This window comes from Anarhichas minor, unplaced genomic scaffold (assembly GCF_050575085.1).
Source record: "Anarhichas minor isolate MPS153535 unplaced genomic scaffold, ASM5057508v1 ptg000012l, whole genome shotgun sequence".
Taxonomy (NCBI): Eukaryota; Metazoa; Chordata; class Actinopteri; order Perciformes; family Anarhichadidae; genus Anarhichas; species Anarhichas minor.
Window position 1 is genome coordinate 6991951 of NW_027466458.1, and position 27248 is coordinate 7019198.

Here is a 27248-nt window from a genome sequence, read left to right on the forward strand (position 1 = left end):
CCTAAAGAGGATGAACCGTATCCTAACAGGCCTGCAACACAATCACGCACAAAAGATAAAGATGGAAAACGAGGAAGAGATGAATTTTATGATCATTTTTCAGCTTATTTCACATCATTTCTATGGTGTTATTGTCATTTCAAAAAGCAGAAATATCTTCCATTTGCTCCCATCTTTTCTCTTTTACAGTAAAAGAAAGTCAACCCCACATTTGGGATTTTACTGAGGACGGGGGTTCAAAAGAGCCTTGGTGGTCCCTGAGCTCCTGCGGTCACATACACCCCCACCCCACCGTCCCAAACCCACCCACTGAGGCAGGCAAGGTGGTGGTGGTCGAGCGATGAGACAAGGTCCTTTTTTTGGAGCGGCAGGTTAAACCGACCACACGACAGTGGCAGAAGCCCCCCGCTTACGAGGTCTAATTGGTTCCACAGGTTGCAGACTACAGAGGAAAAAGGGGAACAGGGAAGAAGAGGAGGGGGAGAGTAACAGCAGGGAGTGAGAGATAGATAAATGGTATGAGGAGAGAAAGAGGGATAGAGGAGGGTACAGGAAGGAGGGATCGGGCAGAGACCGCATGGAGAGCAGAGCGAGTCGGGGGGGGGGAATGTAGAGCATGAGATCAGATAGATGGAGTAGACAGAAGAGAGACAAAGCAAGAAGGGGTATGGAGAGATGAAGAAGAAGAAGGGAAAGATGGAGAGGTGAAAAAGGAAGACGGGGAGTCCTGTTTCCATGATTCAACTGTTGGGTTTTACAGCGACATTTACTGCAGTATTGAGACTGTTTTAGTCAGAGGGAACTGGATTAGGATGGTAAAACACTGATCACATAGCATATATAATGGATGGATAGATGGATAGATGGATAGATGGATAGATGGATGGATGGAAAGATGGATAGATGGATAGATGGATGATGGATAGATGGATAGATGGATAGATGGATAGATGGATAGATGGACAGATGATAGATGGATAGATGGACAGATGATAGATGGATAGATGGATAGATGGATGGATAGATGATAGATGGATAGATGAATAGATGGATAGATGGATGGATAGATGATAGATGGATAGATGGATGGATGGAAAGATGGATAGATGGATGGATGGATGGATGGATGGATGGATGGATAGATGGATAGATGGATGGATGGATAGATGGATAGATGGATGGATGGATAGATGGATAGATGGATGGATAGATGGATGGATGGATAGATGGATAGATGGATGGATGGATGGATAGATGGACAGATGGATAGATGGATGGATGGATGGATGGATAGATGCATAGATGGATAGATGGATAGATGGATAGATGGACAGATGGATAGATGGATAGATGGATAGATGGACAGATGGATAGATGGATAGATAGATGGATGGATGGATGGATGGAAAGATGGATCTTTTTGTATTCTCAGTGACGTGATGCTAATTATGCTCCCAGTCCGACAAAGACTTAGTAAGTTGTCCAGTTCCAATAGGTGAAGTGACAAGGTGTTCTTGTGATTGCGCGTCAATTCCAAAAGGGGAAATTGTTTTCTTTGTTAACATGCTCTTCTCCACAGGGAGGTCAGAGAGCAGCGTCAGAGACAGAGCAGCATCCCTGGAGCTGTCAGCCCTTCAGCACGGCAAACACTTACTGTGACATGTAGGCTTGAACATGGGCCTTTGTGTTGAAGGTAACACAATCTATGCAGCCTGATCTAAATTAGACTTCTATCCTTTAAAAAAAATACAATTCCACATAACAGCTGTGGGGTTTTGATATTTAGAACATGGCTTTTACAACTTCCAGAACAACTGTAATCTGATACATTTGGTTTATAGAATGTTTTATTCCTAATCCGAGACATCTCATGACTTTGCTTTTGTCTGTAAAGAGATACACAGCTTCATGAGCAAACAGTCTCTCTTGTGTGATCTTGGTCTGCCTATTTTCTGGTATTTTATTTGTTGGAAATACATCACCTGTTCATCTTGAGCCTATATGTGACAAAGGACTAGTCAACCCGAGGGCCAGAGAGCCACAGCACAAAGCCTAAATGCTGTAATGCCATTGAGAAGTAAAATCTGGAACTGTTCAGCAGATGAAGGAGTGACTTTGTGAGTCCTCAGAGTATTTATTTCTTTTTATACCCCATCGAGCTTTAGTCGGTATTATTGGTAGTTATAGAGCAGAAAATGGTATTCCCAGAAAAATCACCCTGGTGCTGTCACACCGCAGGAAGTCTTACAAGTCATTTAATCTAGTTAGGGCTCTTACAATGTTAGTTTTCTTAAAAAGACGGTTGAAAAGATCTGCCTGTGGGGGAAAGTCATTTAACATATTTCCAATGCAAATACAGACAGAAAACACTTGAAATTCCTTGAAGAATTTCCTTAAATGAATGCTTTCATGATACTTATTGGAGCAATCTGTCGTGTTTTACAGTATTGTTTCATATTTCAGCTAAATCTCTGAGACACCTGATACTAAACTGGGAATACGTGGAATAACCTGACTTTTATATTTCACATGTTTTAAGAAAAATATGAATTCCTTGTTATGATACACCTTTTATATTGCAGACACCGTCACCATCTCACATAGTCCATTTATTTTATGGAACAGGTCCAATTTTACATCTCCATGACATCTGTCCTAGACTGTCTAGACCACAGTAATAATACATATGAATTCCTAAAGTGACTGGCATTCCCATTTGTTGTAAGGTGATCTGCTGTGTGCGTGCCAGGACTGGGTGAACAAGATCACCGACATTATTCCTCTTAGACAATTTATTTGAAGGAGTCACTAAGTTTGAATGTTCAAAATCCTTTTTTTACATGATATACTGCAGCTGTAAAAACGGAGTGAAGTGTACTTATGCCATTAAAAGCATCTATGGAGCTCCTCTCAGCCTTCAGGCACTAAAACATCCCGTCACCACACAACCGATCTTAACTTCTTTTGTCGTTTTCTTATCTCTAGAGCTGTTAAATGGATTGTTTTCCAGGCATGCACACCTTCAGCCAAGTGGAGGCACAGCTGCAGTCAAGTAATGCCATGGACAAACTATTATGGTCCAGATGTATCACAGATGTTAGATGCTGTATTCATAGATGTGTCAAATATCTTGTAAATGTAAGCCTTTACCACATCTTTTAAATTAAAAAGAACTTGAAATAGTGTAAAAATCTGGTTTCTCAACTATGTGTCAGGACTTTTAACGGGTTATTGGACTCTCTTCCGACACATTCATAGAGCCCGAACCCATCCAGCGATTTAACAAAGTAATGAGAGCAACACTGAGAGCTGACTGTCTTCGTTGGCTAACGAAGACAGTCAGCTAACCACTGTGACTGTTCACTTCAACAGAAGTCTAACAATCACAGATTTAAACATCAGTTAGAAGGCCAGTCTGTCTGTTTTAACTCAATGCTACCTTCTACGCACCAGGGTGCTTGGTCAGGAACAGGACTACTTGCTGAAAGTTAGAGGAGAAGACTGATGCCACTTTTGAGATATATTTATCATACAATATATTTACCAGACAAACAAGAGTGGTATCAATCTTTTCATCTACTCCCTCGACAATAAAGCAAATTCAGCTAATTCCACTGCTTCTACAGTAGTGTTCAATATGACGCTGTTACTCACCTGCTTCAACTTCACATTTGTTGCGCTCACTGGTGAGAAGCAAAGTATTCTGCAGCCAGCGTGCACCAGTCCAGCCTAAGAGAGTGATGCATCTATGTGAAGATGCTTTGCTGGCAGGAAACGTGTGCACAGTCATCAGTTGGCTCAGTGTCACGTTAGAGACAATTTATCAATCAGGAAGTTGTATTCCAGAGATGAGAAACAGATTAAATCAAGGAAAAGGGATATTGTAATCACATATTTAAAGATAATCTTTACTCTGAGAATTTAAGTGCGACATTCCTTTGCACGTGAACGTTTGAAGTGTTTCAAGGGTTAAGCCTCAGTTGGTTGGAGGAGATAGGGGCTGAGGGCAGCCCATGAATCCTGCAGTCTCTGCAGGCCCAGCATGGTAAAATAATTAAGCTAGCCTTTGAAGGGGACTAAACAAACACAACAGCACTCAACACCAGCCCTGTCCGCTCTCTGTACTTGTTTTTCTCCCGGCCATTAGAGTGGACTTTCCTCCTCTGCTTTCTCACTCTGTTACCTGCCACACTTAGCCCCTTGTGTTAACCAGCCGCCCACCGCCCACATTTCTCAACCCTTCATCTTCCTTTTTCACATTTCGTGGTCTCTGTGCAGATTGTCCCGCAGAGGACGGGTGGGGCGTGGGAGGGAGGGAGGCCGAGAGAGAGAAGGGCCAGGTGATTCACAGGTCAGTTTTTAACATCTCCTACAGTTGGCTTTAAACTGAGGGGGGAAACAGAGCTGCTGGAATAGTTAACGAGTAATCCATAAGTGTTATGATATTAAAGTCCCCTCCATTAAGTGGCCTTTAAAACACTTGACAATAAGAGAATGGAAAATGTGTGATCTGATTCGTAGGTTTATTTTAGGTTCTGTTGATGTTGTTTAAAGGTGACAGAATGGGAACGTCCCTGTTGTCCTCTTGATATTCTGAGCACGAAGACATTTAAATAATTTGATTCTCTCATGTATTTAAGAAGCAAAAGATGATGACATTTAAGGAATGCCGTGTTGTCTGATTCTGGATACAACTGAGTCGTTACTCTACAAGCACTGAATCTAATGGAAAAGAATAGTTTGACTTTGTTTTTGGGAAATACACTCATTCACTTCTTGGCCAAGAGTTAGATGAAAAGATTGAAGCCAGTCTCATGTCCGTAGGCTAAACGTCTAGACACCACAGAACCAGCAGCAGCCAGTTAGCTAGCTTAGCATAAAGACTGGAGATGGGGGGAAACAGCTAGCCTGGCTTTGTCCAGATTCTTTTGTTTTAAATCCGCCTATCAGCATCTTAGCTCACTACATCCTGTCATATCTCATCTGAAAGCCAAACTGAAGTGAATAAGTCTCACCTGCTGAGCGTTTTGTACGGATTAAACGAATGAGATTAAAGATTTTTTAGCAATTAGCTAGCTGTTTACCCCTGCCTCCAGTCTACGCTCAGATAACCATAAGACAAGTGAGGCAGCTGGCTCAATGCCATTCTACCTGAGCCCGTTAACGGCCAAAAGAATGTTGTGCATGTAGGGACATCACACATGGCTCACACATGATATTAATTAGACTAAATGTCCGTCAGTGTTGGGACCACAAAAACCACACATGGCACTTAGGAGGTTTAGCACACCAAGGAAAGTCAACTACACCAAATTGAGCATCTGCGTACTGGACTACTCTTATTCCCACACGCACTCCCTGGCCAAAGATACACATCCTAAACTTGAGATTGCCATAAGTGCACACTTATAGCAATCTAAAGCAATCATGAAACCAAGTCACTACACTGACATATCCTAGCAAGCGTAACACTGTCCAACACAAACAAATCAACTAATAGAGACAATGCACAGTGTGGCTGGTCGGTCCAGAGTGGCAACAATAGGATTAGAACGCCTAAAACTGAGCACTTATGAAACAGAGGAGCTGTTTGAGTAGTACCCATGGGGGTGGTGTGGATTGTCACCAATTGCTCATTTTTTTTATTATATCCCACCACTTGGAGAAGTGTGAGGCGGGATTTTGAAACCAGGACGGTGATCTCACCACCGAGTGGACTGATGGTGATGATGCATGAGGGACATTACGTTCAGCTCCAAAACTCCAGCTCCTCTTTCTTATTTATCAGAAGCTAAAGGCCGAAATACGTTGCGCTAGAAATGTGAAGATTGTCTATTAGCCTTTGTTTCATGCTGCTGTTAATGTGCACGTTATCAAATAATCAATTTATTTATCAAAAGCATTGCAACAGAACCAGAGATCCTTTTTATATTTCACGCAACTTTCTTGTCAAAAACTGGCACCGATGCATTACTCTACTAGCAGCTAATGTAGCCTCGAGCCGCTAGCCTCAAGTAACATGAGGACCGGGCTGCAGAGGTCTGGTAACTTCACTTGTAACTCTACACCCCCAGAGTTTTCTTTTACTCATCATCGCCAAAGTCACTTGAGGCAATCAATCAGTCATTGTGCAACTCCCTCTGGAGCCACAAAGGGCTTTGTACAACTTTTTACACACATGGAGTCGTACTCCACAAGGCCTTTAAACAGACTTTGATGTGTAAAATCAGTGGAGTTAATGATAATTCAAGGAGCTGTGTATTAACAACAAACTAAGCGATTAATGGTTGGCCTTTGGTTGAGTCTCACCGCTCTCAGCAGCCCCCATATAAAAACATGGGGCACATAAGCTGAGACAAGACCTGCGTGTTCTGTCCAGTGCACGGTTGAACAGGAAGCACAGGCTACACTGCAGTAAACAAGTTGCTTTTAGCAAAGGAAGCTGAAAGGGCAGACTTTTTTCAGTTGATGAAGACCAAATGTGTGTTCGGATACAATGCGAGGCAAACTTTAGAGGTGGTGCAAATTCAATAGAGAGACGCGCTTTAATGAATCTCCTTGTGACTTCTGATATCAGTAAGAGGATTCCTGTGAATGGAGTCCACTAAAATATTCATGAGTTTAAATCTGTGTATGAGATGAATTATAACTTTTTCATGCAGTGTAATATAGTCTACTTTGTTTACTTGTATTTGCAATTCTGGCCAGACATACTTTACAATCGACATTGAAATAAACAGTGGTGAATACACGTAACTCTGCTCAAACTCTTACCTGAGCCAGTCGGGAGCAGAACACCCTTCCCATCGAGAAAAAGCCTTCAGAGCCATTCTTTGTTCTTTTATAAATCTAACAGCGGCCTCTTCTTGCCGTCTCGCGCACACCTAGCGACCCCCGTAGCTGCCATTAGCCACAAAGCAGCAAATTTGCAAGATTTATCGTCTTTAATTGTTTAATGAGTTATTATTAAAATGTTTTACTATTTTATTTTAAGGGAAAAATGCAGAGAACTTGTAATGGACTCTCTTTTTTCATACACATTGTTTTATGTCTTCTGAGTTAAAGATTTATAGACGTAAGTATACATACTACGCTTCTTCTTTTCATTTTTGTCACATTATCATGAGATTATAGAGGGTTTAATTTCCTGAATTCAATTTCTCACAGCTGAGTTTGGCCCGGCTCCTCACCTTCTTTCAGTCCATAGCGGACCTTCATTGACGCCCAGGATATCTTCCTGCATCTCAATTTGTTTTCCAGCAACAGCACGTGAAATCTGTTGCAGGAGGAGATGTTGTTTCACGGAGATTTGAATGTAAAACTGAGTTGTTTCAGTTTTGATAGGTACAAGTTGTAACTTCAAGAAAACGTAAGAGAAAGAGAAAAGGGGAAAATGTATGATAATGAGCAAGCAAGAGAGAGATAAAGAGAAAGAGAGCACGGTGAAGGTAGAGAGAAAGAGGGAAGGAGAAAAAGAGTGAGAGAGAGGCATGGGTAGGTATGATTCCCAGAGGACCATTGAATTTCCCGTCTTTCTTCTCTGCGTTTTTCATGGTCCTCTCACTCCCAGGTCTACACAGCTGTTTCAGGTCCGGGGCTTCTTTCTCCAGAGCCCAGATGAAAGAGCCGCCCTAAGCAGCCCTGCAGGTAGGTCTGTTAAAGCCATTGCTCTGGCTGTCCACTGCACAACACATGAAATAAAAAAGGCAGAAAGAAAAAGAGAGGGGGGGGAGTGTAGAAGAGGGAAAAAGAGGATGATATGAAAACAGGGGTAAAAAGAAATTCAAAGAAGCGGTAGAGAAGGAACAGAGGACACAGATGACAGACAAGGAGAAAAGATGAAGATGAAGAGATGGAGGAGTGAGGGGGAAACCAGGGAGGGAGGGGAGGATACCTGCCCTCAGCCACCCCAGACCTCCTCTTCTTCCTCCCCCTCAGCACCCCCTGATACCAGGAATGATGTCTGCTTTTATTGACTTTGTTAAACCGTTTTCAATGCTACTTCCTACGTGATTATAAGACAGTAAATCACGCTCCACTCGGGGTGGGGGGGGGGGGGGGGGGGGGGGGGTTATGGGGTGAAATACGGGGGAAACATCCAAGTCGCTGGGAAGGAAGACCACTTCGACGGAGCCATTGACAACTTTGCAGCTTTCTACCTCACTGCCAGCACGCCACACACACACACACACACACACACACACACACACACACACACCTCTCCACAGGGAATAGATGGGGATGCCACTGTGGGCCCCTTCGTCTTCATCGCTTTCAGTTTCATCTGCTCTGATGAGATCAGATGAGTAATTTAAGACTCACTGAATGATGAAAATGTCGATGAGATTCTTGAAAACAAGCCTTCGAAGAGAAATAGCGAAACAGAACTGCAACACGCAACAGTTGTTAAAAGCTTCAACAGAGAGCTTTATTTAATACCACCAGGAACACCACGTAAACTCGTTATGCAAACACATTTGGGTTATGGCAAAATTGGGTCCCCTTAATCACTTCTACACACCGGGGTCATTCCCAGACAGTCGTTTCATCCAGTTAAAAAGCCATTCAAGCTCTCCGATGTGCTCAAACACAAGTAAGTACTTCAAGCGTCATTCAGTGGCAAGAACTTTGACTCGCTTTTCCAAATTTTCCCACCATAACAATTTTCTCAGGCGCTGGCACTGTAACACCACCACGTAGACACTCGTGCACACAGCACTCTCACCAGATCGTCATCACTGTGTCACTGAGCTGCTCCGGGTGACTGAGAGCAAATGTTAGCCCTGCCTGCCGCTAACAGATTCATCCACCCATTAGTCAGTCATTATCAGATGGTAATAATCCATCAAGTTTGCAGTTATAAATATGAATAAGTCATTATTAACAGTTAAGTTTCCACTTTTTCAATAAGCCGACAGCAAAAGTGAATACGTATGCTGTAAGTTGTAATATGTCTTTAATAAACCAAGCCTGCTGTTGTAAATGCCAATAACTTGTCAATAAATAAACGTTTGTCCAGATCCAGCGTCATTTTGAAGAAGGTCAGAGGTCAAATGGTCCACTGGAGGAGTGTTCATAATGAGCTTGAGTGCAAAGAAGACAAAGCTGGAAGAGAACAAAACACAGCCACAACCTGGCAACCCAAAAGTTATTATAATAAAGTGATTAATTACAACCTGTAAATACTCTATAAGGGATACATTAGTAAGGGTGGTATCCATCATTCGCTGTTATAAATGTTCATCTGAATTAAAAAAAAGATCTATCGTTAAAGAATTGTGTTTTAAATGTATGCCATTAATCCTCCATGTCAGGAACAGACTGTCAGCACGCTCTCGAGCCAGTTCAGGGTAAGTGTGGTGAAGTGGTTACCGGCACATTATGTGGTTCACGTTGTTACAACAAAGCAGCAGTGCATAATTACAACAGGTGATTGAAGAGTTTCTTCTTCTTCTAAAAAGTCGCTGAGGTTTAGGCGGTGAGCGACGCTACCAGATCACCCTGGGAAGCAAACCACGTTTTCTTTCCACACTCTCTCTCTCTCTCTCTCTCTCTCTCTCTCTCTCTCTCTCTCTCTCTCTCTCTCTTTCTCTCTCTCTCATATTCTGTCCGTCTTCCTCACTGGCTCTGATTTTTTCCCCCTTGTCCTCTATGGTGTCTACCTTTCCATTGGCTCTGCCTTACGCAAGAGTGTGTATTTTAATGTCTCACATTAGCTCGGAGGAATAATCCCTCTCACTGAATGGTAGTCTGCTCTGGGGCCTTTCTGAGACATTCAGTCACTCTTCTTCTAAGAATAACCAATGTGCGTCTTCGCCAAAAAGTTCCTCTTTTTCACAGTGATTGCTGTTTTTTGTGCCTCATTCGCTGATACCAGCTGGCTTTGTATTAGTTAGCAAACTGTGATCCAAATGTGAAAAGCAGCATTTGGGAGACTAAGAGAAAAGACAAAAGGAGTCGGGATCTGAGGCAAAACTTGGACCTGCGTCAACTCTTCTCAAACTCATTAGGAGGCCAGAAACGCTGGTCACTAGAGAATCTCAGGAGCGAGGCAGCAGCCAGTTAGGTATGTGAAAAGAAATAGAATAAAAAATGATAGCTTTTGATCATGTTTCACAGGAACCTTTCATGTATAGTCTGGAGAACTTTAGCCAAACCTGTCTGACAGGTCACCTCAACCAAATGCCATTTACGCTCGCAGAGACGGAATTGTTTCTAAATTGTAAATGGCTGTTATAGATTGTAGTGGAATCAAAGAGATGTATCGAATGCACAGTACTGGACCAAATGTTCTCAGTCAAGTTATTGTGAAGCAGTAAAGGCTGTGAGGCTGTGTGTGAGAATAACCAGCTCACATGTTGTAATCAAAGGAATAGTTCAACATTTTGGGAAATAAACTCATTTGCTTTCTTGCTGACAGCTAGATGAGAAGACTCCTGTGTTTGCAGACTGAATATGAGGCTACAGCCATGCAGTCGATTAGCTTAGCTTAGCATTAAGACTGAAAACAGCTAGCCTGGCTCTGGGTAAAACAATCCCACCTAGCAGCTCTTCTAAAGCTCACTCACAACGCTGAACACGTTATAACTGGTTTCTTTAATCCACAGGTGGTGCTTTTACTCGGGGTTATAACTATTTGTGTAGCGAGTTCCTGGAGTCACTGTGAGGTTGCCCGGTAACGAGTGCAGACTCATATTGAGTGAGTGGGATCAATCTTCTCATCTGACTCCCAGCATGAAAGCAAATATGGATATTTCACAAATTTGTGACGATTTCTTTAAGAAAAGAGGTCAGGTAAGAATCAGTTGAGGTCCCAATGTGAAGTTTATGTTTCAGTACGAGTGGCACGTACTGTTAGCAACACGTCTCTTTCCTTCATCTGGCAATTAAATAAGAGAAGAACAAAACTCTGATCTTAAAGAATCATAAATTAACAACCTGTGTTTATCTGCAGGCAGATTTTATCTAAAAAAAAGAAGTGAAAAAGCCGAATGTAGAATTGTTTTATCATCACACATATTTAACAGCCATTGCAATAAAATCCTAGCTTTTTTTTTCAAGGTATTTGAATTCTTCTCAGAAAGTATCACTGAAAATGTGGGAAATAAACAAGATCAAGACTTCTGTCATTGTCTGGTCTTGGCTGACCCGAGGTCATGACAAGAGTAAGCAAGCAAGCATGCAAGTAGCTTAAGAGAATACAACCTATAATGCAATGAAATAAAGTCATGCTTTCTGGCATATGAGACTCAGTTGCCTTTTAAAAGAGCGATTGTTGACATATTGAACATTTGTGAACATTTATCTGCATATTTTCAAGGAATCCTGTCACTAGAATTTGCTTCAGAGAATAAAAAGAAAAGATAAGTTGGAGTTATGTACAGCAGACTGTTACAATGTTACAGCTACATATACACAATCCCACCATCTCTCCCAGGTGTCCTCTTCCTAATCAAATGTTCTTTAAATGACTCGTGACAGAACTAATCTGTGGGTTCAGACAGTCAAACAAGCGCTTGTGATGAGTCATTGTGTGGTCTTCATAAAACTCAATCTCTTTAATTATCATGCATGTGGATTTCAGATTTAGGACGTGCGACCATTGCTTCACAGGGGTCAGAATATGAAAGAACAAAGAGCTGAATTGTTCCAGGTGGCAAAATCACTTGTTACAATGTCCCACTGGAACTAATAAGGCAGGTCCATTTTCACCCCCTAAATCCCCTGCATTGGCTGAAATGACTGATTTACGGCTAAGACGTTGACCAAATTCACATGATTATATATATAATATAGCCTACTTTACTCGTGTACAGCTGTGCTGTGCGAAGGGTGCAAAAGTTTCCCATAGTGTTCATACAGCATGGGTCTGCATTTGTGAACACTCACAGGTAAGAGTCACAAATTGGTTTTGGCTCATTTAGACCAGAATCTGTACTGTAGATAATCACTTCTATTCTGATTTAAAGCGTGCACAGCAGATGCTAAAGTTTTTGTGTTCAGCTTTGGCCTATATAATCTCATACAGTTAGTGAATGACACGCTAAATGTTTGTTCAACGTAACCTCTTTTATAAGCTATGAGACTGTGTGTATATTCTTAGTTTAGAGAAGGGAAAAAAGCTGCTTCAAAATCTTTATTCACAATCATTTTCTTCTTGTGTTGGATTGAAAAAAAGGCAAGCACATGATCGATCAAGTTTAGATTATGTTCCTCAAAACCGCTCACTTTCTTCCATATAAGACGAGTGTGTAACAGTCACGTCCCCTTGAAGGAAACCCTGCCGCTTTGTTGTCACGAAGAATAATTACGACATAATTGTTTGATGTAGTGCATGAAGCCGTGCTGTGAAAGTAGCAGACCAGGCCTTGGACACCCTTTGGAAAACCAAACCAGGTTTGTGAAAAGTTATGGAAGAGTAATTGTGAGCGAGAGAGCATTTGTATCCAAGACAAAGGCCTTAGATGTTATGTGAAAACCATTATGTGTCATGTGTTCACATGGAATACATATTACTTACATATGTAGGATGAAAAAGTACATCAGGGTCTGTCCTGAGGGACCACCACACAACCTCTAACCTGCAGTCAGGGAATAAGTTAATGTAACTGTAGATTTTCTTAAGTACAAGCCAGGGAATGTTTCCATGAGGACAATTCTGCTGAGAGAAAACCTAGTGCGGGTTTTACATGGATGAAGATGACAATTAGATTAATGTGTGATTGTGAATAAATGCTTAGTTCAAAACATTTTGCTGATATTTTTGTGTGGATCTAACCCACAAATAAACTCCTCTCTTGGTGACAGACTGTATTTCATATTCTCATCTCTCATCTAGTTTTATTACACATTCAACTCATTGATGGATGTTGTTTGTGGAATTGTGAGCAGATAGGTGGAGGCAAAGTGTTTTAATATGTATTCAGTTTCAAATTGGCTGCAGCTCGAACGCTCCGCCTGCTCTCACCGAGGATATTGACTTTCCCGCAAGTTAAAGTATTTAAATGTAGAGGGAGACAGATGCTGTACGTGGACTGGAGGCGACCACAAGAAATACACGCGTGGGAGGAAGGTTGACGGTTTACTATCTGTGCATCGTATGGAGCGACAGCTGTGGCGTCATTGCTCTGACTATACATCAGACCAATAAAGCCGTGTTGGTACTCGTGGGATTCATTCAACTTTAAAAAAAAAAAAATCGTATTTAATCACTTAGTCATTTTCACAGCGCGCATCTGACGGTTGATGAGTGAAGATCCGTGCGTAAAACTACACCTACTCACCACTGCTCTGCTACAGAATGTCAGAGAGGCTTTTTTCGACTTCAAACGTGATCCAAGAGCTCCATCACTGAGAGAGTGATTGACACGGAGAGTTTCACTGGAGGTGGTTTGGTGACAGCGACGCCGGACTTTTAGTTTGGATTGGCACCGCAGCACCCTTAAATCTTCTGGACTTTTTACTGTTTCAGTCGCGTGGATCCTGTATCTGCGTGGGACCCTTGGCCGTTTTGGATCTCTTAATTATCACGGCTATCACCGTCTATATGTCACAAGAGGGGGATCAACGTGAGCTGAAATTCCCACCAGGAGGAACTTTATTTCCGAGAGTTTCCAGCATCGAATCAGTGGAGTATTCATGAAGCAATATTTGAACTATTACAAGATGAGGCTGAGAACATCGAGGTTAGGCTATCTGTAAGTAAAGAGCTGTCAAGATAAAATAGTTGCATATGTAACTCATTGAATTTGACCAACAGGTTAGATGTTCTAATTGTTTTCTCTTATTTCCCCAAAGGTTACTTCAGTTCACGGCGCTTTGCTTTTACGCACAGGTAACTCAAATTTTCACTCCAATAAAAAACATGAATGTTACGTAAAGTTCTATAATTAAGTAGGTACAACTTAACAGGTAAGCAGACGCCATGCTAAGCGGCTTAGTTCAGCGGCTCTACATCTGCAATGGGCTGCAATAACAATGACAACATTTTATTATGAGTGCTATGGCAATTGGCAACAATTCAAACATCTTGAAAAGAGGTAAGCTCCAGCCTAAAGAGTAATTGTTAAAACACATGTGGATGGAGAACGGCTGAAATGAGAAAAAAAGAAGTCAAGAAGGGGTGAAAGATCATCGGTGGTAAAAACAACCTAGGCTATGAGAGGGAAATGTCATCCCCTAAGGGACCATGAAAGCGTCTCCAAAAACATACTGTAGGCCATGTACAAATAAATGAAAGAGGAAAAAGCAGGATGTATTATGACTGGCATAATGAACTGTGGGCCTGGGCCTCTGCACTTTGACTGGCAAGCTTTAGTCTCCTCACAGTTTACTTTTTTTTCAGGCTTTGGGTTTTAAAGTAAAAAAAAAAAAACCTGCGATAAATATGAAAGTAATTTCATATTTCGCGACATGTGTTTTCTTGTCCGACAGAACACTGTGCAGTCCCCTCCTAATTTCAAGCACCATGTCACCGAGCAGAGCCGGCTGTCGGACCGCATGAGCCGCAGGTTGACGCGAACCTACCAGCTGTACAGCCGCACCAGCGGGAAACACGTCCAGGTCCTGGGCAACAAGAGGGTCAACGCCAACGGAGACGACGGAGCGGTGCACGGTAGGAAACATAAGAAACGGGTGTATGTTAGGCATGTTTTTACAGAGCGAAGAACACCACTCATAATTACATAAAACACATTTCAGTGTCTATTAAAAACCAGCCAGTAATATATCCGAACAGTTATTGATGGAAATATTCAAAATATCGCGAGAATAAAGGTGTAATTAGCGTTTGAATGTTTTGCTAAATAGAGTAAAACTTTTAGGCTTGCTGACGTTTGCGTATAGTTAAATATTTAAGTACAGTTTTATTATAAATATTGGAACAAATGTCCACATGTGTTAATCTATTCAGGGAGAGCACTTTTTATTGTCTTTGAAATGATGAAGAATATTAAACCTAAAGTGTGTTATTGCCAGATCAGTCCAAACCGATGACAGCTAAAGGTCCTCCTTTCTTACATTTCAATGCTTCTAAAGCTCGGGAAAACAATAAAATAGGAAACGTGTTCATGTTACAAACAGGAATTGTTTAAATCCAATGGCGCGTGGGGCGGTGTTGAAAAGCAGTAAAACAATATGTCGCTTTTGGGAGCCTGCGGGAAAATGTTTGAGCCAATTGGAACACTAGCAATTGTAAACATCAGCAGCAGTGCCATCCTTCATGGCCTTATGAAGATGATTTATTTTGTTAGTGTGTTTGTACTCTAGTCTTTGACACCTGTTATGATGGACTTCAGGGGGATAGTCTTTGCTTCTAGCAGGGAAAACTGTCTTAAACTTAAAGAGAGCAGAAATCCTGTCACAAAAAGGATTTTGGTGTGCCGAGCCGAGCCATCTTTCCACCACAGCCACCACCACCATCCATCCCCTTCTCAATGCCTGCTGCCTGCTTTTTGGAGACGCATTTTATGAGGAATTTTCATTGCTTTACAACTCAATGTATGACTCAATTTATAAGGAGCGCTGAAGTCAGCATCTTGACTTTATACCTTTTCCTCTCCTTCCTCTCCTGTGTGCTCTTTTGTCTTTTTAATTTCTCGGCCTATGCACGCAGAGAGTCGGTCATGCACACATTGGCTACACATCCTAAGTGGGTGTCACTCTTGTAACCGGCCCAAATCTGACCGCTGCTCTGTGCTTGTGACTGTGTCTCTGACCGCAGTCTTCTCACTCTCCTTTATCCCCAGTCTGAGCCGCATCCCGGCACAGCATTTACAGACATTCAACAGCAATCGCGCCGTGCAAAATCACTATCATTTGGTGCTATTTTGGAAGGCTTGCACGCTTTGTTGAAGGCGTCTATACTAGACCATAAAAGGGTTGAGAGTGAATTTATGTCATCTTCATGATTCTGTGTCACTGCTCATGAAAAAACAATTTAACGACATTTAATGATGACATGATGTAATTCCAGTTCATTACAGTCTCAGGAATATATTTGTCTCACACACTGTAACATCATAATCTGCGTGCCTGCACCTTGTCAGGACTGTGTCTTCTCATTATTTGTGATCCTTTTTGTCTGTGCAGCTAAACTGGAGGTGGAGACGGACTCTTTTGGAAGTCGTGTTCGCATTAAAGGGGTGAAGACGGGATACTACATATGTATGAACAAGAGGGGGAAGCTGATCGGCAAGGTAATCTGTAATTCATAGTGGCTGCATTTGTTTGTTTCTTGGAAATGTTAGTCCAGATTTGCAGTTTTTGGTGACACATTGTTTAGACACAATCGAGGCCAGAACAAATTAGATATTTAAAATTTCTCTGAGCGGCCCTCTCAAGGTTTCAAAGGGTATTTGACTGTCTGGAAATAAAGACGATGTTTCCGCTTCCTGGGAATCGTCCAACATACCTCAACTTCTCCCACTCTCTTTCTCTTTCCCAGCGGAAAGGACGAGGCAAAGACTGCATCTTCACCGAGATTGTTCTGGAAAACAACTACACGGCGCTGCAGAACGCCAAGTACGAGGGCTGGTACATGGCTTTCACACGCAAGGGCCGTCCGAGGAAGGCCTCCAAGACCAAGGAGCACCAGAGGGAGGCCCACTTCATGAAGCGTCTTCCCAGGGGGCACTTGCTGAGCGAGAGGAGACCGTTTGATGTCCTTCCTCTCCGTGTCCCCGCGCACCCTTTGAGCAAGCGGACTAAACATTCCCATCACCAGCGCTCAGGGGGCCGCTGAGCACTGAAACCACTGAGGGAGAACTGTCGACGAAACCAGCACAGAAGAACCACTACAAGAGGAAACAAGAGCTCTCAGAGAAATTAACTTTTACAGTCAAGTGCCCATACACGTTTTGCCTCATTTTGTGGACTTTGTGTAATTCTTTGTACTGGATTGTATGTAACCATTGATTATCTAATCTGCTAGTTATTTCCAATTCAGACAAATCGTAGGACAGATTTTTACTAGTGAACTCGGGTGGGGGAGAGGGGGCAGTTAAGCACAAAAGAGCTCAACAACACTTTCATGAATGAAAAACCTCTGATTAGAAGTTCAGAAGCTCAGCAACAAAGAATGTTTAAAATAGAAATGAGTACAATGAAGCTAGACACGGCAGCTATCTGTGGATTTTCTTGTGGTTGCAGCACCAGAGCCTCAGTTGACATGCTATCCTGCCTTTAGGAGGCCATTCTGGAGAATTTTTAACCTGTTTTTTTTCTACATATATGAATATATTTTTACTGTAAAAATGTAAATGAATGATGGAAATATTTATTGTAGAGTGTATATTAAAACCACTAAAGAATCAGTTCACAAGCTGCGAGGCTTTTCTTGTGTGGTTGTTTTGGGACGGAAAGCTAGCATACATTGTTGGTTACCCCCCAAAACTGTTTTTTTTCTTCTCCAAGCTGGAGACCCAGATAACTGAGGGGCAATATCTGTGACAGGCTACTGAATTCAATGTGCTCAGCAAGTGAGACTTGGGCCTGAATGGCCTGAGCTATGCATTAAAAGCGATGAGGTCAGCCCACCATTTTGGCCCAAACAAAGGTTACCACCATGTAGTTGCATTTCTCACGATCGCACACCGTAACCCTCTGATCAAATGGGCTCTTTGTGAAACCTCATATAAAAGGGCATGTTATACAATAGTGGGTTCGAATAATAACACGAGGAGGGGTCAGTTATCAAAAAGAAGCCAGTCACACAGGGAGGGGTAAGGGGTTGGAGGGGGGGGAGGTTTGCGGAGAGGGAGTTGAAGGGCTGCAGAAAAAGCATCGGGGCCTGTGTGGCAAAATGTGGCATCGGCTGAAAGAGGGGGAATGGCTGGGAAGAGGCATTCGGGAATGAAAGGGAGGCAGAAAAGAAACCCTCTTCCCAGAAGCAGTTGAGCATGACCATCAGAGGCCAAACGACAGGGGAGGAAGAAGACCCTGAACAGAGGCGCTCGGCTGCTCTCACAGTGCATAAGCTGGATGTGCAATTTGTTAGTTGGTGTTTGCTTGAATTTGTTTTGACAGCAGCTCGAGCTTTGCACAGCAGACTGTAAAGCATTCAACTAAATAACCAAAATTAAGACTTCAGAATGGATGCTTTGGTATTTAGGGCATCTGCTCAGCAGAACAGGCTGTCGGCCTGTTTCTTACAAGATATATTTAAGTCGTTTTAAGTATGCGTGGATGCATTTTTAACAAACGTTTAACAAAAAAAAAAAAAAGTCCCTCACAAGAATTTGCAAAACAACAGGACAGGCTGGGTTCAAATGTTTTCTTTTATTCCTTTTCTTTCCATCCGGAGGAAGACAATAGAGAGACAGACCTGTGGTTTTGTCTCTGCTTTTTACACTTGCTCTCTGGGTTTGGACAAGTGGTAAAAAAATGCAAGGAATCACAAGGTTGAAACAAGCTATATTTAAATGCCATTGTCTCTTTTAAACAGAAATGTTTTTTTTTTTAATCCACTGTCTAACTATTGTTAGACTGGACAGTGTTTTTTTAACCGAACTTGGTGGAAAAGTAGTCAAATATCCCCTTTAGAAGCACAAATCTTTCTTCTTCTGTACACGTCATATATACATAGAAAGAAATCTTATTTGTCCTTGTTTGAGAATAATATCAAATCCGTTTGGAACAAGGCCGTGCGACCGTTGCACATATTTCTAACTTGTGTGCGTGTAGTTTTAGCAGGAGACCACAGAGTCAGAACGTCCTTTTGTTGTAAAGGAAAACAGTAACACTAGCTTGCTCTCTAGAAAGCAGAGTTTCAGTAATGGCTTTCAGGGTGGCCCGCTACATGCGAGGAACATGAGGGTATTCAGTTAACACGAATGGGATGTGCTCGTAACAGTGACCCTGGAACGAACAGGGACGAGGCATTGTGTGTTCTGAGTGTTTTACAAGGACATCAATGAAAGGAGGGTAGTAGGTTATGTGGCCCCCATCAAACTTGCTCCCTAGTAGGTTTGGTAACAAGAAGTAAATTTAATTGATACTGTTGTGATACAATTAAACTTTTTAATGTAAATAAATATTTATACTATATAAAGAAATAATTCGGGAAAACGCTCATGGATCCGCGACAAAAACATATGTAATATATTTCATAGAATATGTCTGTATCAAATATAAACAATAACCATTTTAATAAATGAACCCCAATTAGTAAACACAATTAGGCGCTATAAACCGTTGAAAGGCACTGTTTAGATGCAACGCAGAATCATCCTCTCGCTCCCACAGAACGAATTCACTGAGTTTTGCAGTCGACGTCCCCTTCGCCGGTCCCCTTCAGCTTCTTCAGCTCCTTCAGTAGCTCCTGTTCAAGGGTTAAGATCTCCTTGGGTTTCTTGTACTGACAGAGAAGAGAGAAGAAAAATAATTACTTCAACATTCTCCCCGTCTCTCTCTCTCTCTCCTGCAAATCCCTCACGGTAATCCTGTTGAAAGAGCAGGCGGTATATAAAGCAATTATCACAAAAAGAGCAATTGTTGTAGGCATAAAACATATTGCTGGAAAGTGAAAAACTTGGGACTGAGTGACAGGTGCACAGGAGTAAACCTTGAGTATAAAATATATATATAAAAAAAACAAAAAACATCTGTATCTAATCCTCATGATTTGCATGAAATACTTTAATAGTAAAACTTTTATTTTTTTCCAGATACTTTTGAAGCTATTTGGACTGCTGAGGTCGTACTGTTTGGGTCCCTGCACTCAACATTTATGGTAAGAAAACATATTTAAGAATGAACCTATAATGCTTAGATCTGTATATTAAAGCACTGTCAACATAACATTAATGGTGATTCATTTATTTGTTATTGTTGTGTAGGACTTACGGTGACAATCAAAGTGTTGTTGGCGTGAGTGAAGCTGAGGGCGGAGTTGTCCAATGGCAGCTGACTGCGATCTAAATCAGTAATACTGAACTTCTTATAATACCTGGGAGGACATGGAGAGGATGTCACAGGGTTATCACACGACTGTATCGACAAATGCATTGTAAACAGTGCCATCTATAGGGAGGACACGAGGATTACATGCAACAAGTGTGCAACAGGAAGATGGAAAACAAACCACAGTGTTTTCATGCATATTTACTTTTTGTTTGAGGTTTTCACGATGATGCATCTGTCCGATGGCTCCACAGAAACACTAAAGACATCTTTGGGGTAGGGAAGGTTGCGAACTCTCCACTGAAAGCTGGTCTTTGTGTCTTTACGCAAGAACACGGGCTGTGGAGACGAGAAACATTCACATCCATTTAACATAGACATGGCATGTGCTCGTGTTTTTCTAAACTGAACTAAAACAAACAAAGATGGCCATTAGAAAATGAAGTGTTTCAACTGTACTTCTGAAGTTTCAGAAACCATAAAGGAAAACTCACATTGGAGCAGTTTTCCTTGATCACCTCCAAATCCGAAGAAGGGACGGGGCCTGCAAGTGGCTCCCCAACCTCTACGTGCCACTGGCCCTGAGCTCCAAGTGTGCTTTTATGACGCCACTTTCGTACTGAAAAGTACCAAACAATTTTATAAGATACATAAACGTATGCCCCTAAAATTCAGAACCCCAGCAGCTACATGTGGCTGCGTGAAACTCAAGACCTGTTACTTACCAATGAGCTCATCTGTTTGTAAGTCATACTCCTCTGACATTTCTTTTCCATCTGTAAACAGGAAGTGGATCTTCCTTTTTCCTGGAGGTGCAGTTTGAAAAGATTTGACATGTGACGCCTTCTTAGAATAGGAAGCAATACATTAAATATGTCTTTCATTTAGCAAACTACAATATTAATGCATGTTTGCTGTGGATGTAAACCAGCATGGATGGATAAAGGGCTGTGTCAGTGATTGGTGTAAAGTTAGCAGAGGTGATAACAGCAAGGTAGACCAGACTCGTTGATTAGAGAGACCTCACAATTAGATAGATGCTTAAAATAGATGCTTAACTAGTAAAGACACCCACAGAGCAGCGAGTCACATTGTGGGTTAACGTACCACTCTTTTAGGTCGCATCTTTTCCAGATAGTGTATTATACTCGCGACGGGCCGTTGACACATTTTGTGAAGTATTTTGAAGTATGTTTTGGAGTCTATTTGTGTTAACATAAGATGTGTAACATGCTACAGGGCGAGTCGTGCCACTTGCTTGTTGCCTATGAGATTAATGTTAGCTGGAAAGCTAGTGAATGAATATTGCTAACGTCAGGTAAAACGACACGAAGGCTGGAGAGTTCACACGTGTGTGTCAGCTGCTCACCGTCGTGTATCAGAGCTGTTTTCTTTGAGGATTTCAGGATATCGATCCAGCTTTGATCAGCCATGTTTCTCAAGATGTTTCTGTTGCACGAGGACACTTCCGGAGTCAAACCGTAACCACAGCAACCGAGGTTAATACACAAACTGAATAGATAATAAATTATAGAATGAATAAAACCATGAAATTATAAAAGTTACTATAAGAACCACGATGTAGTAACAGGTGTAATATGTAGTTTTTGGGGTATGATTTAGACATATTTTTTAGAAAAGTAAACCCAATTGACCCGGAAGTGAAACATCTGCGCGCTATCTGTTTGTTTCTGTACGAATGGTTCCATCTGAACAGGGGTAAGAGCTCAACACATACGAGTTTAAAGAGTTTTATCTGTGTCAAATATACAATTACATTTGGATACGTTCGAATTAATTAAAGCGTAATTCAAATATTAAGTGAAAAGTCGAAGCGGCACTGACCGTTTGCTGTTTAGCACGTTAGCACGCGCTAAGGGGAAGTAGTATTGTAACGCTAACACATTATTGCGACATCATAGATTATTTTCTCAGCCTGCTTTGTCACTTAACTAAACATCGAACAAAAAGTTCGGAAATTAGTGTTTGGTAGATTATTTCTCAGTTGTAACAATTCTTCTTGGCAATACACGTTATACCGTTGGAAAGCCTGCTTATTTACCTTTCAAACGGTGCCCCATTTGTAAGGAACATGCATTTGTGGGATGAGCAGCACAGCTGAGTATGTGGGTTGCGCCCATGAAAAATGTGCCAAATCTTCTCTGCCAATGCCAAACAGCGTATTCTGCTGTTAACTGTTTCCAACGGTATAACATGCATTGCCAAGAAGCATTGTTACAACAGAAATAATCCAAACACTAATTTCCGAACTTTTTGTTCGATGTTTAGTTATCTGCACTGAGTACAAGCCGAAACAGCTCCCACTCTTTGCTGTTGTTGTACAGAAATATAATAAAATGTACTACTTACAGTGTAAAGTACACACACATGTTGGCAATGCAGAGTAATTTTAGGCAGTAACAGAAATGTACTGTTTTGTACTAACTCAGCTGTAAGCTATTCGTGGTTTAATGGCACAAAGCACATCGACTTCAGTGCTGTAGGACTCCAGAATTCAAACCCTTGTGTTTCCATTTTATGCTACTATATACTGACGTTTCCACTACACTTAGTGGGAAATATGTATCTGACAGCTACTGTTACTAGTTACTTTGCAGATTGCTACTTTACTTTCATAACAAATGCTCATGTTATCAATTATAATGATTATCTAATGTAGATTACAGTATCCAAAAGTTCTTAAAGTAGTAATATTACCTCCACCGTGACCAGATACAACATTAATATGATACTGACACATGAGACATTCATTGATATCACAATACTCTGTGTGCGTTTACTTTTGATACTTACATTAATCTAGATGGTAATACTTGCATACTTTTAATAATTAATATTTTGAATGCAAGACAGTGTAATAACGCTACTGTCAAATTGTAACTTTTGAAAACAATGACAGAATTCAAAGTATAAAAATACAAAGTTATAGATAAGTCAATAATTCTGTTCTTTATGTCACAGGCCACCGGCGCCCCCCCCCCCCCTTCAGGAAACAAGATGGAGCCTCGTCACGGGATTATGAAAGCCTTTCCCAAAGTCAAACGAGCTCGAGTGTTACAGGGAAAGGATGCACCGCCAGTAAAGAAGAAACCTGAAGAATGTGATATCACAGGTTGTTAGTGTGTGTGTGTGTGTGTGTGTGTGTGTGTGTGTGTGTGTGTGTGTGTGTGTGTGTGTGTGTGTGTGTGTGTGTGTGTGTGTGTGTGTGGAAATGCAACATATTTGCTTGTTGTAACACATTCTTCTCTTCTGTCCCAGGAAACACTTTTGATGGTGTCACAGTGTACATCCTGCCTGCTGGTATAGGAAGTGCCAGATGCCAGATCTTTCAAAGACAAATTCGGCAGAATGGAGGACAGACGGAGAGTTCGCTGTGTCCCAGTGTCACTCATGTTGTTGTGGACGACAACATGGACAGTGTCAGGGCACTGCGCTTACTACAAGTGGATTGTATGCCCCCTGCAGTCCAACTAGTGAAATGCATTTGGTTGAGCTCGTGCATCAGTGAGAAGCAACTGCTGGATGTTGACAGCTACAGCCTTCTGTTACCCAAGAGGTTAATGACCTAATAGTACTATTTTAGGATGATTACTTGTATCTGTATCTCGAGATGATTCCAGTTTATCAAACACACAGACTTATTAATACACTACAGAGAAGCAAGCCAGGGTGAATGTGTATCTACTTTTCACTTGTACGTCACATTTACCACTTCAAATTGAAGTATTTACAAAAGTGTGTTGACATGAAGACAGCAAATATATGTCAGAAAATTCAACGAGTCATCAGTTTTATAACGTCTTTTGATGTCCTCCCCACTTAGAGAATCTGAAACACGGCATGAAAATATTAAAGAAGAGCTGCTGAATGTCAAGCCCGCTGACGAAGCAGAGCCCGTGTTGGATCAGACCAAGCAAGAGAAGACCATAGACATGGTAGGTCTCCAAGTCATGTGTGCAGGTTTACAGGTTCTTTCAGTCAGTAATCATTTTCTACAAGAGGGGACAAGAGCTTGAACTTAGAAAACATACAAACAACAATCTGTGTGTTTTATAGTTTAACATTACATTCTACTCTCAGACAGTTCCAGACACTAAAGAGGAAGTGCGAGGTGAAGAAGACGGGGTCTCACAGAGTGACCTGGAAGCTCTCCTCACTGGCCAGCACCCCAAAGAGGAGACTCCTGGCCCCAGCCTAGACCCCAGTCCAGACTCTGCTGCTCAGAAGGTGGTCTCAGGGAATTGGGTCTGTGCCCAATCCTCTCAGTCCAAAATGAATAACTTCAATAAACACATCACAGACAAACTAGAAGTGCTGGCCAAGGCCTACACACACCAGGGGGACAGGTGGCGGGCGCTGGGCTACTCCAAGGCTGTCAACGCACTGAAGAGTTACCACAAGCCTATTACATCATACCAGGTAACCCAATGCACATGCTTTTAATGTCATGTTGTTTGATTATTTTGCGTATATTCCTTTTTGAATCAGAACTTGTTATGTGTTTCAGGAGGCTTGTCTGATCCCAGGAATTGGTAAACGCATGGCCGACAAAATTGACGAGATCATGGAGAGCGGTCACCTGCGGAAGCTCGACCACCTCGGGGAGGCTGTGCCAGTACTGGAGCTTTTTACTAACATCTGGGGTGCAGGAACTAAAACTGCACAGCTGTGGTACCAACAGGTAAGACACACACACACACACACACACACACACACACACACACACACAATGACGCAGGAGGCAAAGGTCTAATATACAACATACTGTATTCTTTGAAGATTTCTTAAAAATGTTATTTGTCTTTTAGGGCTTTCGCACATTGGAGGACATCCGCACAAAAGCCCACCTGAGTAACACTCAGAAAATAGGACTCAAGCACTACGATGACTTTTTAGACCGCATGCCCAGAGAAGAAGCAGCAGCCGTAGAGAAAGTGGTAAAGCATCTTCATTTGTCACAATATCTACATGTATCATTCTGTGATGACGACTGAACTATGTTGGCATCTTTCACCACTTTAATGTGTTTATTCAAGCACATAGAGGTGAGATTTCCCCCATTTAACCCGCTGTGATTTAGAAACAGAAGGCTTGAAGAAGGACAAAGTGTGTGTCAACATTCCTTGACTGCTTGATAATGGTAAAACCAGACTGTTCTCAGAAAGTGGAGCGTCGCAGAGGGCAAAACTAACTCTTGAAACCGAAAAAAAGTAGCTGCATCTTAAGTTAGCCAGATACCTGTTCACTCCAGAGCGTTGAGTACAACGCTAGTTGCTTTCATATTGCATTACCTGGGTTTTCTTTTTCCTTCAAAGCTGCCAGATGCACATTAGATAGATGACTCAAGCATGTGTACTCCCTCAGGCTTGTGAAAGTAATAAGTGATGCTTTAGCAAGCCTGCCTCCCGGTATTTGGCTGGAAACGGGTAAAAGCTTACTTGTTTGCCAGTGGCCCCGTAAAGACAAGAGAACATACGAAGTAAACACTGCTTTTCTATTATTGAGAAGCCAAAGATTTAACAAAAACTCCATCACTCTATGGTAGATGATAGCCTATATTATGTGTCTTTTTCTTTGGGTGTATGTGCAGCTGAAGGAGGCTGCCAAGGCCATAGACCCAGGCCTGGTGGCGATGGCATGTGGCTCCTATCGCCGGGGAAAGGCCACATGTGGAGATGTTGACGTACTCATATCTCATCCTGATGGCAAGTCCCACAAGGGGGTTTTCAGCAAAGTGTTACAGAACCTCCGTGACAGTGGTAAGCTCCATCTTCTTTAGCATGTCTCATTCTTACCTTTTGTTTTCCTTAAGAGAAACCTAAAAAAACCAACGGTTTATCTCTCAGGGTTCTTGACAGACGACCTGGTGAGCCACGAGGAAAATGGTGAGCAGAAGAAATACATGGGTGTGTGCCGTTTGCCAGGACCTGACCGCCGCCATCGCAGGCTGGACATCATCGTAGTACCCTACGATGAGTTCGCCTGTTCTCTCGTGTATTTCACCGGGTCGGCACACTTTAACCGCTCAATGAGAGCCCTGGCAAAGACAAAACGAATGAGCTTATCGGAGCACTCGTTGAATAAAGATGTGGTGCGTCAGGGTAGCTTGAAGGTGTATCGCGGCACTCCGTTTACTACACCGACAGAGAAGGATGTTTTTAGTCTGATAGGCATACCATACAGACAGCCTCATGAAAGGGACTGGTGAGCATTTGCCAAATCCTAATGATGATGATGAATGATGACGATGCAAACTGCAATTATGCTCAAACAGACACTTTTATGGATGTTTTACTGCTCCACAGATCATGCAGAAGCCCTGGTTTACTTGAATGCTAATTTTATTCTACACATTAAACGGTTGGGTTCACTCAAATGCAAAACAACTTATTTTGTTACTTATATCTGTCCTCCCATAGTACAATCAATTAAATTTAGTTGTAGGATCCAGAGCCTTTACAAATTTCAATTTTGATTTGGTAGGAACAGTTTCTTCAGCCTTCTTCAGGGAGCCGGATTAAGCTAAGAAACCAAAAACATTGTTGAAAACGTATTTGCTATTAAGTTTTATAAATGTAAATAATAAAACTTCCATTATAAAAAGCTGGCCGCAAAGGTTTCAAAGGCAAATATCTCAAAACTTCAAAAGAAAAATCAAAAACTATGTGCAGGACTAGACACCACATGAGGCAAGTAGAAACATATGTGATATTGCAAGTTGAGTGAACTGGGCCTTTTAAAGACATTTTAATATAGAAGGTGCCTAAAACTGTATATTTTATGAAAGATGAGTAATGGTAATAAAATGTATCAAAGGGTGTAGTAACTAATAAAGACACAGTAATCACCACTGTAGAGGTGTTTCTCTCTGTAGTCTCTTAACAAACTGTGTCCTGTGTTCTGTTTATAAGCTCAGGATCCATTTCTACCGGCGGAATGCGATCGTCTTATTTATGAATTATTTGCATCTGTACGTTTTGAAATTCTGATTGTGACGTCGATATTAAATAACCCAGAATATGATTATTGTTTCTCTTAAATGATAAAACTCATCAAGCCCGACAATCAGGAATGAACAGCCTCACGTGACTGAATGAAATGATGATAAATTATGTAAAAAGTGTTTCGTCTCTCAGCTCTCTCTCTCTCTATATATATATATATATATATATATATATATATATATATATATATATGAGGGAGTGAGAGATCATTGGGTTCAGTATAACACGTTCTTGTTTTTCCATGTTAGAGACCAAGTCTGCACTAAGGCCGACGGCCGTCGGGCTGCTGGGAGACGATAGTTCCATCATGTGGCCCTGAGCTAT

The 27248-nt window shown here is 41.7% G+C and overlaps 3 protein-coding genes across 3 annotated transcripts; 2 read left to right on the plus strand and 1 right to left on the minus strand.

Moving 5' to 3' along the window:
* The first annotated feature begins 13638 nt into the window (after positions 1–13638).
* On the plus strand, positions 13639–16741 carry fgf8b (fibroblast growth factor 8b). Its single transcript, XM_076090579.1, has 5 exons — positions 13639–13697; positions 13798–13834; positions 14434–14614; positions 16090–16196; positions 16445–16741. Exons 1-5 carry the CDS (start codon positions 13639–13641, stop codon positions 16739–16741), a joined length of 681 nt encoding a protein of 226 aa, XP_075946694.1.
* A 1515-nt stretch (positions 16742–18256) lies between these two features.
* On the minus strand, positions 18257–21355 carry dpcd (deleted in primary ciliary dyskinesia homolog (mouse)). The gene is made up of 6 exons (XM_076090578.1): positions 21269–21355; positions 20625–20705; positions 20394–20518; positions 20105–20238; positions 19843–19945; positions 18257–19354 (listed from the first exon to the last, which is right to left on the minus strand). Exons 1-6 carry the CDS (start codon positions 21330–21332, stop codon positions 19250–19252), a joined length of 612 nt encoding a protein of 203 aa, XP_075946693.1. The 5' UTR covers positions 21333–21355; the 3' UTR covers positions 18257–19249.
* A 225-nt stretch (positions 21356–21580) lies between these two features.
* On the plus strand, positions 21581–26775 carry poll (polymerase (DNA directed), lambda). The gene is made up of 9 exons (XM_076090568.1): positions 21581–21618; positions 22882–23032; positions 23179–23476; positions 23744–23855; positions 24001–24339; positions 24428–24601; positions 24729–24857; positions 25511–25679; positions 25767–26775. Exons 2-9 carry the CDS (start codon positions 22918–22920, stop codon positions 26126–26128), a joined length of 1698 nt encoding a protein of 565 aa, XP_075946683.1. The 5' UTR covers positions 21581–21618; positions 22882–22917; the 3' UTR covers positions 26129–26775.
* Positions 26776–27248: the final 473 nt, after the last annotated feature.

Coding starts and splice junctions, on each gene's coding strand:
- dpcd (XM_076090578.1), bottom strand. CDS start 21,332: ATGGCTGATCAAAGCTGGATCGATATCCTGAAATCCTCAAAGAAAACA. Junction 20,519..20,624: donor ACAAACAGATGAGCTCATTG/GTAAGTAACAGG, acceptor GGTACTTTTCAG/TACGAAAGTGGCGTCATAAA. Junction 20,239..20,393: donor TCAAGGAAAACTGCTCCAAT/GTGAGTTTTCCT, acceptor TCGTCTCCACAG/CCCGTGTTCTTGCGTAAAGA.
- poll (XM_076090568.1), top strand. CDS start 22,918: ATGGAGCCTCGTCACGGGATTATGAAAGCCTTTCCCAAAGTCAAACGA. Junction 23,856..24,000: donor AAGAGAAGACCATAGACATG/GTAGGTCTCCAA, acceptor TTCTACTCTCAG/ACAGTTCCAGACACTAAAGA. Junction 24,858..25,510: donor CAGCAGCCGTAGAGAAAGTG/GTAAAGCATCTT, acceptor GTGTATGTGCAG/CTGAAGGAGGCTGCCAAGGC.
- fgf8b (XM_076090579.1), top strand. CDS start 13,639: ATGAAGCAATATTTGAACTATTACAAGATGAGGCTGAGAACATCGAGG. Junction 13,698..13,797: donor ACATCGAGGTTAGGCTATCT/GTAAGTAAAGAG, acceptor ATTTCCCCAAAG/GTTACTTCAGTTCACGGCGC. Junction 13,835..14,433: donor CGCTTTGCTTTTACGCACAG/GTAACTCAAATT, acceptor CTTGTCCGACAG/AACACTGTGCAGTCCCCTCC.